The 16,316-nt window shown below is 33.7% G+C and overlaps 2 protein-coding genes across 2 annotated transcripts; both read right to left on the bottom strand.

Annotated features, from left to right (window-relative positions):
* Positions 1 to 5,776: 5,776 nt before the first annotated feature.
* On the bottom strand, positions 5,777 to 7,068 carry LOC111795343 (nucleoporin NUP159-like). Its single transcript, XM_023677698.1, has 2 exons — positions 6,906 to 7,068; positions 5,777 to 6,653 (listed from the first exon to the last, which is right to left on the bottom strand). Exons 1-2 carry the CDS (start codon positions 6,997 to 6,999, stop codon positions 5,908 to 5,910), a joined length of 840 nt encoding a protein of 279 aa, XP_023533466.1. The 5' UTR covers positions 7,000 to 7,068; the 3' UTR covers positions 5,777 to 5,907.
* Positions 7,069 to 12,065: 4,997 nt separating this feature from the next.
* On the bottom strand, positions 12,066 to 15,674 carry LOC111795344. The gene is made up of 3 exons (XM_023677700.1): positions 15,509 to 15,674; positions 14,298 to 14,522; positions 12,066 to 12,267 (listed from the first exon to the last, which is right to left on the bottom strand). The coding sequence occupies exons 1-3, from the start codon at positions 15,606 to 15,608 to the stop codon at positions 12,134 to 12,136; spliced, it is 459 nt and encodes a 152-aa protein (XP_023533468.1). The 5' UTR covers positions 15,609 to 15,674; the 3' UTR covers positions 12,066 to 12,133.
* Positions 15,675 to 16,316: the final 642 nt, after the last annotated feature.

Raw genomic sequence — 16,316 nt, 5'->3', positions numbered from 1 at the left:
TTTTTTGAGCAGAACAACTAACAACGGCAATATATTCTGATTACACAGTAGATAAGGCAACCGAATTTTGCTTTTTACTAAACCAAGAAACTAATGAACTACCAAGAAATTGACAAGTTCCACTAGTACTTTTACGATCAAGTAAACTTCCCTCAAAATCAGCATCAAAATACCTACCCATTTAAACTCAACATTTCTATGATATCACAATCCTAAATTAATAATCTCAATCAAATATTTAAATGTTCTTTTAACGGCATGTAAATGAGATTTTACATACACTAAACATAATCTCAAGTCTACTAGCAGTCAAGTAAAGTAAAGTAAAGATCCAATCCTGATTCGATAAGATTTTATATCTACACATTTACCTTTTTCATCCTTGTCAAGTTTGGTAGATGTGCTCATTGAAGTTTTGCAATCTTACCTTCATTGAAGGTGAACCTTTTGAGTAAATCCTTGGTGTATTTCTTTGATTTAGGAAGATACTGTAACGACCCAAAATTTCCACATATCTAGAGTCGCCACTAACGTCTCATACTCATCTCTAATGCTCATCTTTATTAATAATTCATATTATTATTATTATAACTCTAAGAAATGCTCATCTTTATTAGCGAAAAAATTTAAACCTTCAGAATATGTTAAAACATTAGAAAACACCGCCGGACTTACGTGTTTCAAACATCATACTGGAGTTCAAAATAAGATAAAAACAATTACAAATTAGATAATTTAAATAAATGAAATGCAAGCACCCTATCCTGACAAAGTCTAGGAATTTTAAATATGCAACTATCCTATGCACGTACCATAGTCTCTGATCACGATGCCACCGTCAACCGTACATGGGAGCCTTGCCTTTGCCTGAAAAACAATATGGCACACGGCCTGAGTATTTCGAGAAATACTCAGTAAGTGACCCCACTATAGGGGCCATGCTAATGCAAACACATGCAATCATGAATTATGGACCTATCTCTAATCATCTTAAGGGTGGCCTCCAGTCTCGGACAAATTGGATGTGCAGTACTTCCCTACACATGACTCACACGCGCGAGTGTGAATCCCCAGGGCGCTCGCACACCCCCTGGACCCTCTGGTCAAGCTAATCTGTAGCGACGTCCGGAGGTCAGCGGAACCCCATAGTATCATGCACCCCATGAACACCCTCATCTGTGTGCATACACGCTCATCATACCGTGCGCGTCCGCACTCATCATCTCTAGGGTATGCTTAAGAACATACAATATGCATGAGGTCCCTCTAAGTCCAATTATACATCTCTTCTGACACAACCCTCTAGTCTCATCTCTTGGTTACACTATGTAACACGTGCTCGTAGATATTTACATTAATATCATTTTCATACTCTTAGGGTTGTGTCTTATGTCGATCTAACGACATAATGCAATATGACAAACAACATCATAAGGCATGTTCAACATGAAAAACATCATCATGTTAATAACATCGTCATGCATACATCATACTCATCATAGAAGCCATTAAGTGCATCAAATATAACATGTACGTCATGCATCGAAACATAAATAGCGTATATTTAACCGACATCACAACACAATGTCATACTCACACATCATCATAATTCAAACAATCTTTAGCCTATTCTATATTAAGGCCACTTACCTGATTGGCCTTAGTCAAAGTATCCCTAATTTAATTAACCTAAGCTCCCGTTCCTCGAGAGCTGCTCCAAAGGTTGTTGGAGTCCGCTTCATATCCCACCGTTCGTCACCTTTCATTAGTATTTCACATTTTAATTAATAATCTAACTAACCATGTGAAATACGATTCTAAAGCTCCATATGCATCAATCAATTATGATTTTCTCCTCTTTCCTAAGAATGATGATCAAATTTAGATGTAATTGAGAAAGCTATTTTCAATCAATTTTGATATTTCACGNGATCCTATTCATGGGGATTCCGTAAATATTCCATTCCAAAAAGAGAAAGTTCGAAACAATTGGGATTTTTTTGGAGATTGGATGCAGTTACTAATTCATGATCTGGCATGTACAGAATGAAAACTTCATTCTCTTCATTCTCGATTCTACGACAATTTTTATGAAAGCCTTTCATTTGCTTCTCTTCTATCGAAAGTTTTATTTTCTCAGAATGTATCCTAATTTTTGGCCTAATTCTTCTTCTGATGATCGATTCAACCTCTGATCAAAAAGATATACCTTGGTTATATTTCATCTCTTCAACAAGTTTAGTAATGAGCATAACGGCCCTATTGTTCCGATGGAGAGAAGAACCTATGATTAGCTTTTCCGGAAATTTCCAAACGAATAATTTCAACCAAATCTTTCAATTTCTTATTTATCGATAACTTTTCTATGATTAACTTTTCTATCTTTTCCCTTCCTATCATTTTGCAGTTGTAGGAGATGTTGGGGGAGATATTTGGGGGAGGGGAGAGAGAGGATCATTTATTTATTTAATTATTATTATTATTTTTTTTATTTTTTTTTTTTTTATCTGGGTCGTTACAGATACCATCTTTCACTTGTTTGATTTAAAGTCGAAGAAAGGAACTGATCTTACTCCTCTCAAACTCATTATCATAGAAAATTCTCCACACAAAGAAGGATGAATAGAACCAAATATAATATCATCCACATATATTTTCTTCAATTTTTAATAAAGAGAGTAGTGTCGAGTTTACCCATTTTAAAATCATTCTCAATAAGAAAATTACTTAAGCTCTTGGAGATTGTTTTAAGTCATAGAGAGCCTTTTTCAACTTATAGACATGATGTGTAAAATCAAAATTTTCAAATATAGAAGTTTTACATCAACTTCCTCTATAATATAACCATTTAAGAATGCATTTTTCACATCCATTTGATATAATATAAAATTTTGGTAAGAAGCAAATGTAAGTAATATTCTAATAGCTTCTAATCTAGCAACGGGTGCAAAAGTTTCTTCATAGTCTATACCTTCCTCCTGACAATATCCTTGAGCTACAAGTCTAGCTTTATTTCTAATGATATTCCCATTTTCATCCATTTTATTTCTAAAAATCCATTTGTTTCCAATAATGGAAATATTGGAGGGTCTAAGAACTAATTCCCAAACTTTGTTCCTTTCAAATTGATTGAGTTATTGTTGCACACCTAAAATCCAAAACTCATCACTTTTGGCATCCTTAATACTTTCGGGTTCAATTGAGAAACAAGAGCAAGATTATTAAATAAATTAATAGAAGAACGAATTTTTACACCTTGTTCGGGATCACCAATAATCAAGTCCTTAAGATGAGACGAGGCATACCTCCATACTTTTGGCACCGAAGAATCTTCTCCTTCTTTTCATTTAAGCTCACTTCTTCTTTACTTGAAAGAGTTTGTTTTCTTCTGTCACTCAAAGGTAAATCTCCAAAATTTCTTTCTAAATCATCACTACAAATAGATTCATTAGAAATATCATTACAAGATTCATCAAATACCACACGCATAGATTCTTCTATAACTAAAGTTCTCTTATTGAAAACTTATAAGTTTTCTAGTAGATGAATAACCCAGAAAAATACCAATATCAGTCTTAGAATCAAATTTTCACAACTTTTCTTTGTTGTTCAAAATAAAACATTTGCAACAAAAAACTTCGAAATACTCAATATGTGGAATTTTATTAGGCCAAAGTTCGAGTTTTATCTAAATAGGGTTTAATTAAAACTCTATTTGAAACATAACGGGCGATATTAACAGCTTCCGCCCAAAAATATTTAGGTAAATCATATTCATTTAACATTGATCTAGCAAATTCTTGTAAGGTACGATTTTTTCTTTCAACCACACCGTTTTGTTGAGGAGTCCTTGGAGAAGAGATGTTATGATAAGAACATTATCTTCACACAAATTTTCAAATACTACACTATCTAATTCTACGCTATGGTCACTCCTAATTTTAGTAATTAAAAAACATTTTTCATTTTGGACTAGTTTTACAAACCTAGCAAATCTGTTCAAAACATCATTTTTATCATCAAAACTCAAGTAAATCTCGAAAAATCATCAACTACTAGAAAGACGGTAATTCCCTCAATGACATCTAATAGTAGAAATCACATTTTTAGATTTGAGAGAAGACTTGGTTTGCTTACCCATTTAACAAGCATCACATATTTTATTTTTTTCAAATTTAAAGTTAGGAACGCCTCTAACTAATGAATTTGTTGAGATATTTGAAATCAAATGCATACTAAGCATGTCCTAATCTTCTATGCCATAACCAAGAATTATGATACAAAGCCGAAAGACATTTATCATTTGTAGGACAATCATTTAAATCAATAATGTACACATTATTATCTCTATTTCCAACCAACAACACTTTTCTATCACCAACATTTTCAATTATGCAACTATTTTTATCGAATATAACTCTAAAACCTTTTTCCCATAATTGACTGATACTAAATAAGTCATGCTTTAAACCATCAACTAAAAGTACATTTTCAATGAGAGTACCAGAGTCATTACCTATAGTACCCTTACTAATTATTTTACTGTTCTTGTTGTCGTCAAAAGTTACTAAGCCACCATCCTTCTTGGAAAGATTCACAAACTTGGATTGGTTTCCCGTCATGTGTCTTGAGCAACCACTGTTCAAATACCACTTATTTTTTTAGGCTTTCAAATAAACCTATCAGCAAAGATATTCAAAATTGACTTTTTGGTACCCATACTTGTTTGGGTCCTAACAAGTTAGGTTTCACAAATTTAGAAATCATGTTTGCATTCATACTAAAAAACTTATCACACGAGAAACAAACAACGTGATATGAACCAAGAGACATCAATCATACAATATACTTCAATGAAGATGTGAAGAAAAGGTTGTCAAAATTATCAAAAGATGTTTCAATTCTGCTACATTGAAGAAGAATAAAGTTTGATTGTTGTAAATTCTGGGTGGGTTACAAAGTTATTGTATTTTAAGACTTTTTATTTACTTTAGGTTACAATTACATAAGGACTAATTATGGTATCAATTATGAATGTTAGTTTCATTTTGAGGCTATATAAGCCATGTATGTTTTATTTGTAAGCAGGGTTTGGAAAATATAGTAAAAGAAACATTTGTGCTTTTCTTTAGTCAATCGTTAAGTTTCTTTCTTTGCAATTCTATGTAGTTTAGGTTGCATGTAGAATCATTCAAGCTCGACATGATCAATCTTGCTTGTGAAGTGATTCGAATCTCAATGAAGTGTTCTTGTCTTGAGATATTTGATCAACAAGAATCATTCAAGCTAGAGATGATCGATCTTGCTTGTGAAGTGATTTGAATCTCAAACAAGGTTCTTGTCTTGAGATATTCGAATACTTTTTCGAATACTTTTTCTTTTAATTTAGGAGTAACGAAAACTTTTATAAATGTAATTGAAATAATTTTATAATTCAAATAATTTTCGAAAACTCCACCATTTCTAACTCTACCAAAATTATAAATGTTATAGTTCTATTAGTCAACAATGTTGTTGATGGTCATGATGTCAATTTTGTCACCATATCAAGGTATCTTGTTTTGAATTCGATTGGTCCATGATGTCAATTTTGCCGCCACATCATCACGTCCGGTATCATCCTCGTTATAGCTCTAATTTGATATTCTTAGTTTTTTTTTAACAAAAAATATTTTAAACTTTTTAAAAATAATTTAAAAAACACTATACTCGGAGCTTTAAACTTTCTTTTACGGACTGTAAAGGTAAAGCAGTTCGGGAATAGATGAATAAGTGGTGGTCGTAAATATAGTAATTTTATTGTCGGGGCCCGAGTCCGGGGCAACGAATTTGGTACCATTGTTGACTCATAAACTAGATGTTGATTCATAGCTTCTTCTTCTTCTTCATCGCCCTTCCTCCATATTATCATTGTTTGTAAAGATTGAAGTAAGCAACCACAAACACAGCAGCCCCCAGAGCCAAATTCACCATATTTGTCCTCAACCATTCTCCTCTTCTCACCCATTCACCTTCCTTCTCCCCCCTACCATGGCCGCCCCCTTCCTTCCCCTTCTCCCCCATTTTTGACCCAATTTCTTCCTTCCCCGTTCCTTCCCCTTCTACTCTCTTCTGCAATTTCTTCTTTGTATGTGCTTTTGCCTTCTCCTCTGTTTCTTCCTCTGTTTCTTCCTCTGTTTCTTCCTCTGTTCTGCCCTTCGCAGCTAAATCTTGAACCGGCTCTCCGCCTCCCGCGGTGGGCTTCTCGCCGGATTTTTGGGTACTTGCTGGCGCTCTGGCCGCCTCATGTGGCTTTAAAGGAGTGGGGCTTTGTTTCCCATTTGCCTGTGATTGAGGTCTCTCGTTTGGGCTCTTTGGGGTATTTGGTCGATCAGTTGGTTTTGCGGCGGTGGGCGGCGGTTGGGATTCCGCCTTGGGCTTCGGTGGCTGAGCCGGTGGGTTGTTGGAAGAGACGGCGGAGGTGTTTCTGGGCTGCGTCACGTAGAGGATGCCTTTCTCCAACTTGGCAGAGATCTTGTTAGTATCAGCATCTTCTGGGATATCGATTTCCTTGAGGAATCGGAGCCACTTCCCGCTGGTGAGCCTCCGTTCGCCGGAGATCCTCAACTTGCCGGTGGATGTCACCTGAACTTTCATATCGTTCCTCGTGAAATCTGACGAAAAGCTCCCAAATTCAATGGTAAGGGTTAGACGAACACGACTCTATACAATTGTATGATGTCACCTGAACTTTCATGATTTTGCTATCAAGAGAGTATTCTTTATTTATAAACACACACGATCATTCTTAAATTAAAATTTGTTTGTGTTTTTAGCGATTTAATTTAATTTCTATTTTATTTTTAAGCTATTTGATCTGATCTAATTAAGTTCAAATAAATGAAAAGAGGGGGAAAATGTCAAACCTTTGAGGGTGGCGGTAAGAACATGAGACTCGGGATAATGTTGCCAATTGATTTGAGGCTCAATATCTTGAAAGCTTTTGGACGAAGAATCCATCGGCGTTGTGTTCGATTTTCCTTTCCGGTAATTCTAATTTCTCTTTACTCTAACTTCTCTTGATGACGATTTCTTTCAATGTCTTTGTGGTAGTCTTTATATTGAATGGAGATCTTGATTCAAAACTGTTTTTGAAAACCTAGGAATTTCTTCGGGATTAGTAATTCCTTTGCTTGAAGCTTTCTTTGTGCTTCGACCATGGCGGTTGTTTCGATCTTGATTCGAAATCTGCTTCTGAAATCCGCTTTTGAAATCCGCTTCCTATGAAGTTGCGATCGCAAATAGGAATTTCTTTGGGATTAGTAATTCCTTCGCTTGAAGCGTTCTTTGTGCTTCAGACATGGCGATTGTTTGATGCAAGAGGGTTAAGAGATGTGTTGTTTTGGTCACTTTGTCCATTGGTAAAGTGAAGATTCTTTTTGTTTCTTTCTTCTACACTTCTCTCTCGTTAGTGGAGATTTCTTTTCTCCCTTCAACACACTTCGTAATGTAATCTAAGCTTTGATTCAAGTTATTGTAATTTGATAGGTCCTGTCATAATCAGAATTTTTTCGTTTCGATTTCACCCCTATTCTTATAAAAAAAATCAATTGTTCTTTTGACGATGAACCACTATAGTACCGTAGTTTTATAGTAGTTCGGTCCAACTCGACCTACCCCACTCCCCATGCGCCTCGTAGTTTTATAGTAGTTCGGTCCAACTCAACCTACTCCACTCCCCAAGCGCGTATTGTGAATTTGAATAAACCTTTATGGACTCTTTCCACTTTCCTCGGATTAGAGCCCAACCGCTACACAACTTTTTTTACGAGTTCAAGAGCAAACTCAATCCTTTCCACGGTCCAGATCGAACTTTTCTTGACTCTTTCCTCGGATCAGAGCCCAACCGCTACACCGCTCTTTTTACGAGTTCAAGAGCAAACTCAATCCTTTCCACGACTCAGAGGATCAAACCGATACAATTATTTGAAATGTTATAGAAACACACAACTCTCTGAATAGGGTAGATTTACAATTTTATCACATTACAAACATCTCTCAGTGAGATAAACAAGAAATAAAAAGAAATAAAATTGGAAGCTCTATAGAGAACAACAATGGAACTTTAAAAAAAAAAAATTTAGATCCATCTGTAAGTTGTGTATTATGTTTTATGTTATGTGTGTTTTAACGGAGAGGTGATGGTTTAAATAGTGATGAGTTGTAAAAATAGGAATGGATACGTATCACTAAAACCTCAACTGAAAGGTGACCACGAAAAAAATAATATTTATTTATTTTTAAATTTATCTCGAAAAACTCTAACATGTTTCATTTAAATATAATATATATATATATATATATATATATATATATATAATTTAAATATAATAATATAATAAAAAAAAAACGTTAAAGGGAAATAACTAAAATAATTTTATAAATGTAATTGAAATAATTTTATAATTCAAATAATTTTTCAAAACTCCAACAAATTGTTGCTCTACCAAAGTTATAAATGTCATACTTTGATGGGTCTATGATGTAAATTTTGCAGATGGTCTATGATGTCAATTTTTTCACTACATCATCACGTCGAGTATCTTGTTTTGAATTTGATTGGTCCATGATGTCAATTTTGCCGCCACATCATCACGTCGGATATCTTGTTTTGACTGAAACTTCTTCGTTTTAGCTCTAATTTGAGTGAACCAAAAAAGACGTTGAAATCATTATTCCCAACCTGAACAAGATACTGTTAATTGTTAATAATTGAAGGTATGTTTGTTATCATCTAAACATCAATTAATTATTTAATTAAAATTAATTAATTTGAGATTAAGGGCGAAAAAGCCAACAATCTCCCATTTTTTATGATCCATTTTTTATGACAGACAAACCATTTCAAGAAAAATAACATGAAACCCATCAAACTTAAAATAATGCACATGTCCAAATAATAATATTGATGCATCGGGATAGACATTTTAATATATCATCATAAATTTGAAATTTACTCAAATTCATATTCTCTATATAGCTTTAATGAATTATGAAACATCACAACAACAGAGTGACTCATTAATTATAAAATAACAACAAAGTGATTCATTAATTATAAAATAACAAACTTAGAGCATATTTTCCCTAATTTTCAACCACTATGTAATCATAAAAGGAAGAATAATAAAAAAATAATAAAAGAATGACATTCTCCCCTTACGAACATGCCTTTAAATAAAATTATAAAATTCAAGATATATCATACCGAGTAATACGAAACTCAAATTCAAGATATATCCCGAATAATACCAAGCTCAAGCCTATTTTTGCAAAAAAATTCTCCGGTGTGGTAAAAATATTTGCTAATTGATGATTAGAGTTTACAAAATCAAGAATAATAGGTCCATTTTGCACATGCTCTCCGATCAAATGATGTCTAATGTAATATGTTTAGTTCTAGAATGATGAACAGGATTTTTGGTTAAATTAATAGCACGGGTGTTATCACAAAATATAGGCACACTATCAAATTTTAATCCAGAATCACAAACAGTTTGTTTCATCCAAAGAATTTGAGCCGAACAACTAGCAAGAGCAATATATTCCGCTTCAGATAAGACAACCGAAATTTGCTTTTTACTAAACCAAAAAACTAATGAACTACCAAGAAATTGACAAGTTCCACTAGTACTCTTACGATTAAGTAAACTTCCCAGCAAAATCCGCATCAGAATATCCTATCAATTTAAACTCAACATGGGTACGATACCACAATCCTAAATTAATAGTCCGAAGCAAATATTTAAATATTCTTTTAACAGCATGTAAATGAGATTCCTTAGGACAAGATTGAAACTTAGCATAAAGACATACACTAAACATAATATCAGGTCTACTAGCAGTCAAGTAGAGTAAAGATCAAATCATACCTCGATAAAATTTTATATCTACACATTTACCTTTTTCATCTTCTCAGGCTTGGTAGATGTGCGAGTTTTTGCAATCTTACATTCATTGAGCTTGAATCTTTTGAGTAAATCCTTGGTGTATTTCTGTTGATTTAGGAAGATATCATCTTTCAGTTGTTTGATTTGAAGTCCAAGAAAGAAACCGAGCTCTCCCATCGTACTCATCTCAAACTCATTATGCATCCATTTAGAAAATTCTTCACTTAAAAACAGACAAATAGAACCAAATATAATATTATCCACATATATTTGCACTAATAACATATCTTTTTCTTTAATTTTAATAAAGAGAGTAGTGTGAGCTTACCCATTTTGAAATTATTCTCGATAAGAAAATTACTAAATCTATCGTATCAAGCTCTTGGAGCTTGTTTTAAGCCATAAAGAGCATTTTTCAACTTATAGATGTGGAAAATTAAAATTTTCAAATACGAGGTTGTTTTACATAAACTTCCTCCATAATATAACCATTTAAGAATGCACTTTTCACATCCATTTCATATAATATAAAATTTGTGTAAGAAGCAAATGCGAGTAACATTCTAATAGCTTCTAATCTAGCAACGGGTGCAAAAGTTTCTTTATAGTCTATACATTCCTCCTGACAATAAAGACAATAACCTTTAGCTACAGGTCATTCCTATTTTCATCCATTTTATTTCTAAAAATTCATTTGGATCAATAATGGAAATATTAGAGGGTTTAGAGACTAATTCCCTAACTTTTTTCCTTTTAAATTGATTTAGTTCTTCTGCTAAAATTCAAAATTCATCATTTTCGGCATCCTTGAGACTTTTTGGTTCAATTTGAGAAACAGAAGCAAGATTATTAAATAAATTAATCATCATTTTCGACATCCTTAAGACTTTTTGGTTCAATTTAAGAAACAAAAACAAGATTATTAAATAAATTAATAGAGGAACGAGTTTTCACACCTTATTCGGGATCACTAATAATCAAGTCCTCGGGATGAGATGAGGCATACCTCCATACTTTTGGCACTAATGAAGTTCCTTCTTTTCATTTAAGCTCACTTTTCTTTACGTGTAAGAGTTTCTTTTCCTTTGTCACTAACAAGTAAATCTCCGAAATTTCTTTCTAAATCATCACTGTAAATAGACTCATTAGAAATATCAAGATTCATCAAATACCAAATACCACATGCATAGATTCTTGACTAAAGTTCTTTATTGAAAACTCTATAAGCTTTACTAGTAAATGAATAACCGAAAAATACCAATATCCGTCTAGAATCAAAATTTCCAAACTAAAAACTAAAAACTTTGAAATACCCAATATTTGGAATTTTATTATACAAAGTTCACAAGGAGTTTTATCTAAACACGTCTACTTAAAACTCTATTTGAAACATAACATGCCGTATTAACGGCTTCCGCCAAAAAAATATTTAGGTAAACCATATTCATTTAACACTGATCTAGCAAATTCTGGTAAGATACTATTTTTTCTTTCAACCACACGGTTTTGTTTTGTTGAGGAGTCTTCCAAGAGTAGAAGTCTTGATAAAAACCATTTTCTTCCCAAAAAATTTTCAAATGCTATACTATCCAATTCTCCTACGTGGTCTCTCCTAATTTTAGTAATTAAAAAACCTTTTTCATTTTTACAGCAAATCTTTTCAAAACATCATTTTTATGTTTTATCATCAAAACCCAAGTAAATCTACAAAACCCATCAACTATCAAAAGACATAGCTATTCCCTCCCTAGCTATTTTAGAAGGACCAAATAAGTCATATGTAATAGTTGAAAAGTCTATAGAAATCACATCTTTGGACAATTATTTAGAGGACAATCATTTAAAATATTTTTATAAGACAATCAAAAGACATTTATAGGACAAACATTTATAGGACAATCAAAAGACATTTATAGAACAATCAAAAGACATTTATCATTTATAAGACAATCATTTAAAATATTTTTAAACATAATTTAAAATGGAACATGTTTCATTAATACTCTTAGTTTTTTTTTTTTTAAATATCTTTAAACTTTTGAAAAAAAATAATAAAAAACACTTTACTTAGAGCTTTAAACTTTCTTTTACTGATGGTAAAGGTAAAGTAGTTTAGAGAATAGATAAATAAGTGTTGGTCGTAAATATAGCAATTTTATTCTCGTGCCCGAATCCGGGGCAACGAATTTGATTCCATTGTTCACTCATAAACTAGATGTTGATTCCTTAGTAAGATTGAGATACACAATGACAAAAGCAAAAGCAGTAGCACCCCCAAGAGCCAAATTCACCATGTTTCTCCTCAACCATTCTCCTCTTCTCCCTTGAGTGGAGGCTTTCATGGGCTGCCTCACTAAGAGTATGCCTCTCTCGAACTTGGCAGAGATCTTGTCTATATCGACGTCCGCTGGAATATCGATTTCCTTGCGGAATGCGATACACTTGCCACAGTTCATCCTCCGTTGGCCGGTGATCCTCAACTTTAAGGTGCGTGTCACCTGAACTTTCAGATCGTTGCTTGTGAAATCTGGAGAAAAGATCCAAAATTTTACAGGTTAGACGAACACGACTCTCCACAATGGTAGCATAAGTTCTGGTGGCTTTGCTTTCGGCTTCCCAAATCGGCTCTCACCCATGGTTATTCACTAAATTAGCGGATGTGAGACTTTCATCATCTAACCCCTCCCCTAGAACAAAGTAGAACAAAGTGCACCTCCCCTTAATCGAGGCTCGATTCCTTTGGAGTCTTAGTCATTTTTTACTACCAAGCTTGACTCCTTTTTCTTTTAGAGTCCTTTGTTCGATGTTTGAGGATTTATCAATCTATTGACACGACTAAGTTTAGGGCATGACTCTGATATCATGTTAGACGAACACGACTCTCCACAATGGTATGATATTGTCCACTTTGAGCATAAGCTCTCGTGGCTTTGCTTTGGGCTTCTCCAAAATGTCTCGTACCAATGGAGAGTATTATTTGTTTATAAAACCATGATTATTCCCTAAATTAGCAAATATGGGGCTTTCATCATCTAACACCTCCCCTAGAACAAAGTGCGCCTCCCCTTAATCGAGACTTGACTCCTTTGAAGTCTTAGTCATTTTTTCCTACCTTCGAGGAGGCTTGACTCCTTTTTCTTTTGGAGTCCGTTGTTCGATATNAAGTAAATCTCCGAAATTTCTTTCTAAATCATCACTGTAAATAGACTCATTAGAAATATCAAGATTCATCAAATACCAAATACCACATGCATAGATTCTTGACTAAAGTTCTTTATTGAAAACTCTATAAGCTTTACTAGTAAATGAATAACCGAAAAATACCAATATCCGTCTAGAATCAAAATTTCCAAACTAAAAACTAAAAACTTTGAAATACCCAATATTTGGAATTTTATTATACAAAGTTCACAAGGAGTTTTATCTAAACACGTCTACTTAAAACTCTATTTGAAACATAACATGCCGTATTAACGGCTTCCGCCAAAAAAATATTTAGGTAAACCATATTCATTTAACACTGATCTAGCAAATTCTGGTAAGATACTATTTTTTCTTTCAACCACACGGTTTTGTTTTGTTGAGGAGTCTTCCAAGAGTAGAAGTCTTGATAAAAACCATTTTCTTCCCAAAAAATTTTCAAATGCTATACTATCCAATTCTCCTACGTGGTCTCTCCTAATTTTAGTAATTAAAAAACCTTTTTCATTTTTACAGCAAATCTTTTCAAAACATCATTTTTATGTTTTATCATCAAAACCCAAGTAAATCTACAAAACCCATCAACTATCAAAAGACATAGCTATTCCCTCCCTAGCTATTTTAGAAGGACCAAATAAGTCATATGTAATAGTTGAAAAGTCTATAGAAATCACATCTTTGGACAATTATTTAGAGGACAATCATTTAAAATATTTTTATAAGACAATCAAAAGACATTTATAGGACAATCATTTATAGGACAATCAAAAGACATTTATAGAACAATCAAAAGACATTTATCATTTATAAGACAATCATTTAAAATATTTTTAAACATAATTTAAAATGGAACATGTTTCATTAATACTCTTAGTTTTTTTTTTTTTAAATATCTTTAAACTTTTGAAAAAAAATAATAAAAAACACTTTACTTAGAGCTTTAAACTTTCTTTTACTGATGGTAAAGGTAAAGTAGTTTAGAGAATAGATAAATAAGTGTTGGTCGTAAATATAGCAATTTTATTCTCGTGCCCGAATCCGGGGCAACGAATTTGATTCCATTGTTCACTCATAAACTAGATGTTGATTCCTTAGTAAGATTGAGATACACAATGACAAAAGCAAAAGCAGTAGCACCCCCAAGAGCCAAATTCACCATGTTTCTCCTCAACCATTCTCCTCTTCTCCCTTGAGTGGAGGCTTTCATGGGCTGCCTCACTAAGAGTATGCCTCTCTCGAACTTGGCAGAGATCTTGTCTATATCGACGTCCGCTGGAATATCGATTTCCTTGCGGAATGCGATACACTTGCCACAGTTCATCCTCCGTTGGCCGGTGATCCTCAACTTTAAGGTGCGTGTCACCTGAACTTTCAGATCGTTGCTTGTGAAATCTGGAGAAAAGATCCAAAATTTTACAGGTTAGACGAACACGACTCTCCACAATGGTAGCATAAGTTCTGGTGGCTTTGCTTTCGGCTTCCCAAATCGGCTCTCACCCATGGTTATTCACTAAATTAGCGGATGTGAGACTTTCATCATCTAACCCCTCCCCTAGAACAAAGTAGAACAAAGTGCACCTCCCCTTAATCGAGGCTCGATTCCTTTGGAGTCTTAGTCATTTTTTACTACCAAGCTTGACTCCTTTTTCTTTTAGAGTCCTTTGTTCGATGTTTGAGGATTTATCAATCTATTGACACGACTAAGTTTAGGGCATGACTCTGATATCATGTTAGACGAACACGACTCTCCACAATGGTATGATATTGTCCACTTTGAGCATAAGCTCTCGTGGCTTTGCTTTGGGCTTCTCCAAAATGTCTCGTACCAATGGAGAGTATTATTTGTTTATAAAACCATGATTATTCCCTAAATTAGCAAATATGGGGCTTTCATCATCTAACACCTCCCCTAGAACAAAGTGCGCCTCCCCTTAATCGAGACTTGACTCCTTTGAAGTCTTAGTCATTTTTTCCTACCTTCGAGGAGGCTTGACTCCTTTTTCTTTTGGAGTCCGTTGTTCGATATTTGAAGATTTACCAATCTATTGACACGACTAAGTTTAGGGCATGACTCTGATATCATGTTAGACGAACGCGACTTTCTACAATAGTATGATATTGTCCACCTTGAGCTGAAGAGTATTATTTGTTTATAAAACCATGATTATTCCCTAAATGGGCAGATGTGAGACTTTCATCATCTAACCGTGAGTTCAAATTTTCATAAATTAAAAATTGTTTGTGTTTTTTGCGATTTATTTTAATTTAATTTCTATTTTATTTTTAAGCTATTTGATACGAAGATCTAATTATATATATATATATATATATATAATTATGAATTAATATTTTCACAAAAGAAGGGGAAAATGTCAAACCTTGGACGGCAACGGTAAGAACATGAGACCCGGGATAATATTTGCAATTGATTTGAGGATTAATATCGTGAAAGTTTTTGGACGAACGATCCATCGACATTGCGTTCGATTTTCCTTTCCGGTAATTCTAATTTCTCTTCGCTCTAACTTCTCTTGATGACGATTTCTTTCGATGTTTTCGTGGTAATCTTTATATTGAATGGAGATCTTGATTCGAAACTGTTTTTGAAAACCTAGTAATTTCTTCGGGATTAGTAATTCCTTTGCTTGAAGCTTTCTTTGTGCTTCGGCCATGACGGTTGTTTCGATCTTGATTCGAAATCCGCCTTCTATGAAGTTGCAATCGCAAATAGGAATGGGATAGTAATTCCTTCGCTTAAAGGAAGCTTTCTTTGTGCTTCGGACATGGCGGTTGTTTGATGCAGAGGGTTAAGAGATGTGTTGTTTTGGTCACTTTGTCTATTGGTAAAGCGAAGATTCTTTTTGTTTCCTTCTTCAACGCTTCTCTTGTTAGTGGAGATTTCTTTCTTTTCTCCCTTGAACACAATTCGTGATGTAATCCGAGCTTTGATTCAAGTTATCGTAATTCGATAGGTCTCGTCTATTTTGATTATAGTTCGTTTAGAATTTTTTCGTTTCGATTTCACCCCTATTCTTATAAAAAAAATCCATTGTTCTTTTGACGATGAACCACTCTAGTACAACAAGCCGAAGGAACTTTTAAGCTTTAGATATAGGCCTAAAAGAATAATAATATTTTTGAAATAAAATAATAAATATTAGTTTTTTTTAATAGATATTTTAAATT

This window comes from Cucurbita pepo, chromosome LG05 (assembly GCF_002806865.2).
Source record: "Cucurbita pepo subsp. pepo cultivar mu-cu-16 chromosome LG05, ASM280686v2, whole genome shotgun sequence".
In the NCBI taxonomy this organism is placed as follows: Eukaryota; Viridiplantae; Streptophyta; class Magnoliopsida; order Cucurbitales; family Cucurbitaceae; genus Cucurbita; species Cucurbita pepo.
Note: the sequence above shows the minus strand (reverse complement) of the source record. Positions and strands in the feature narration are given on the sequence as shown.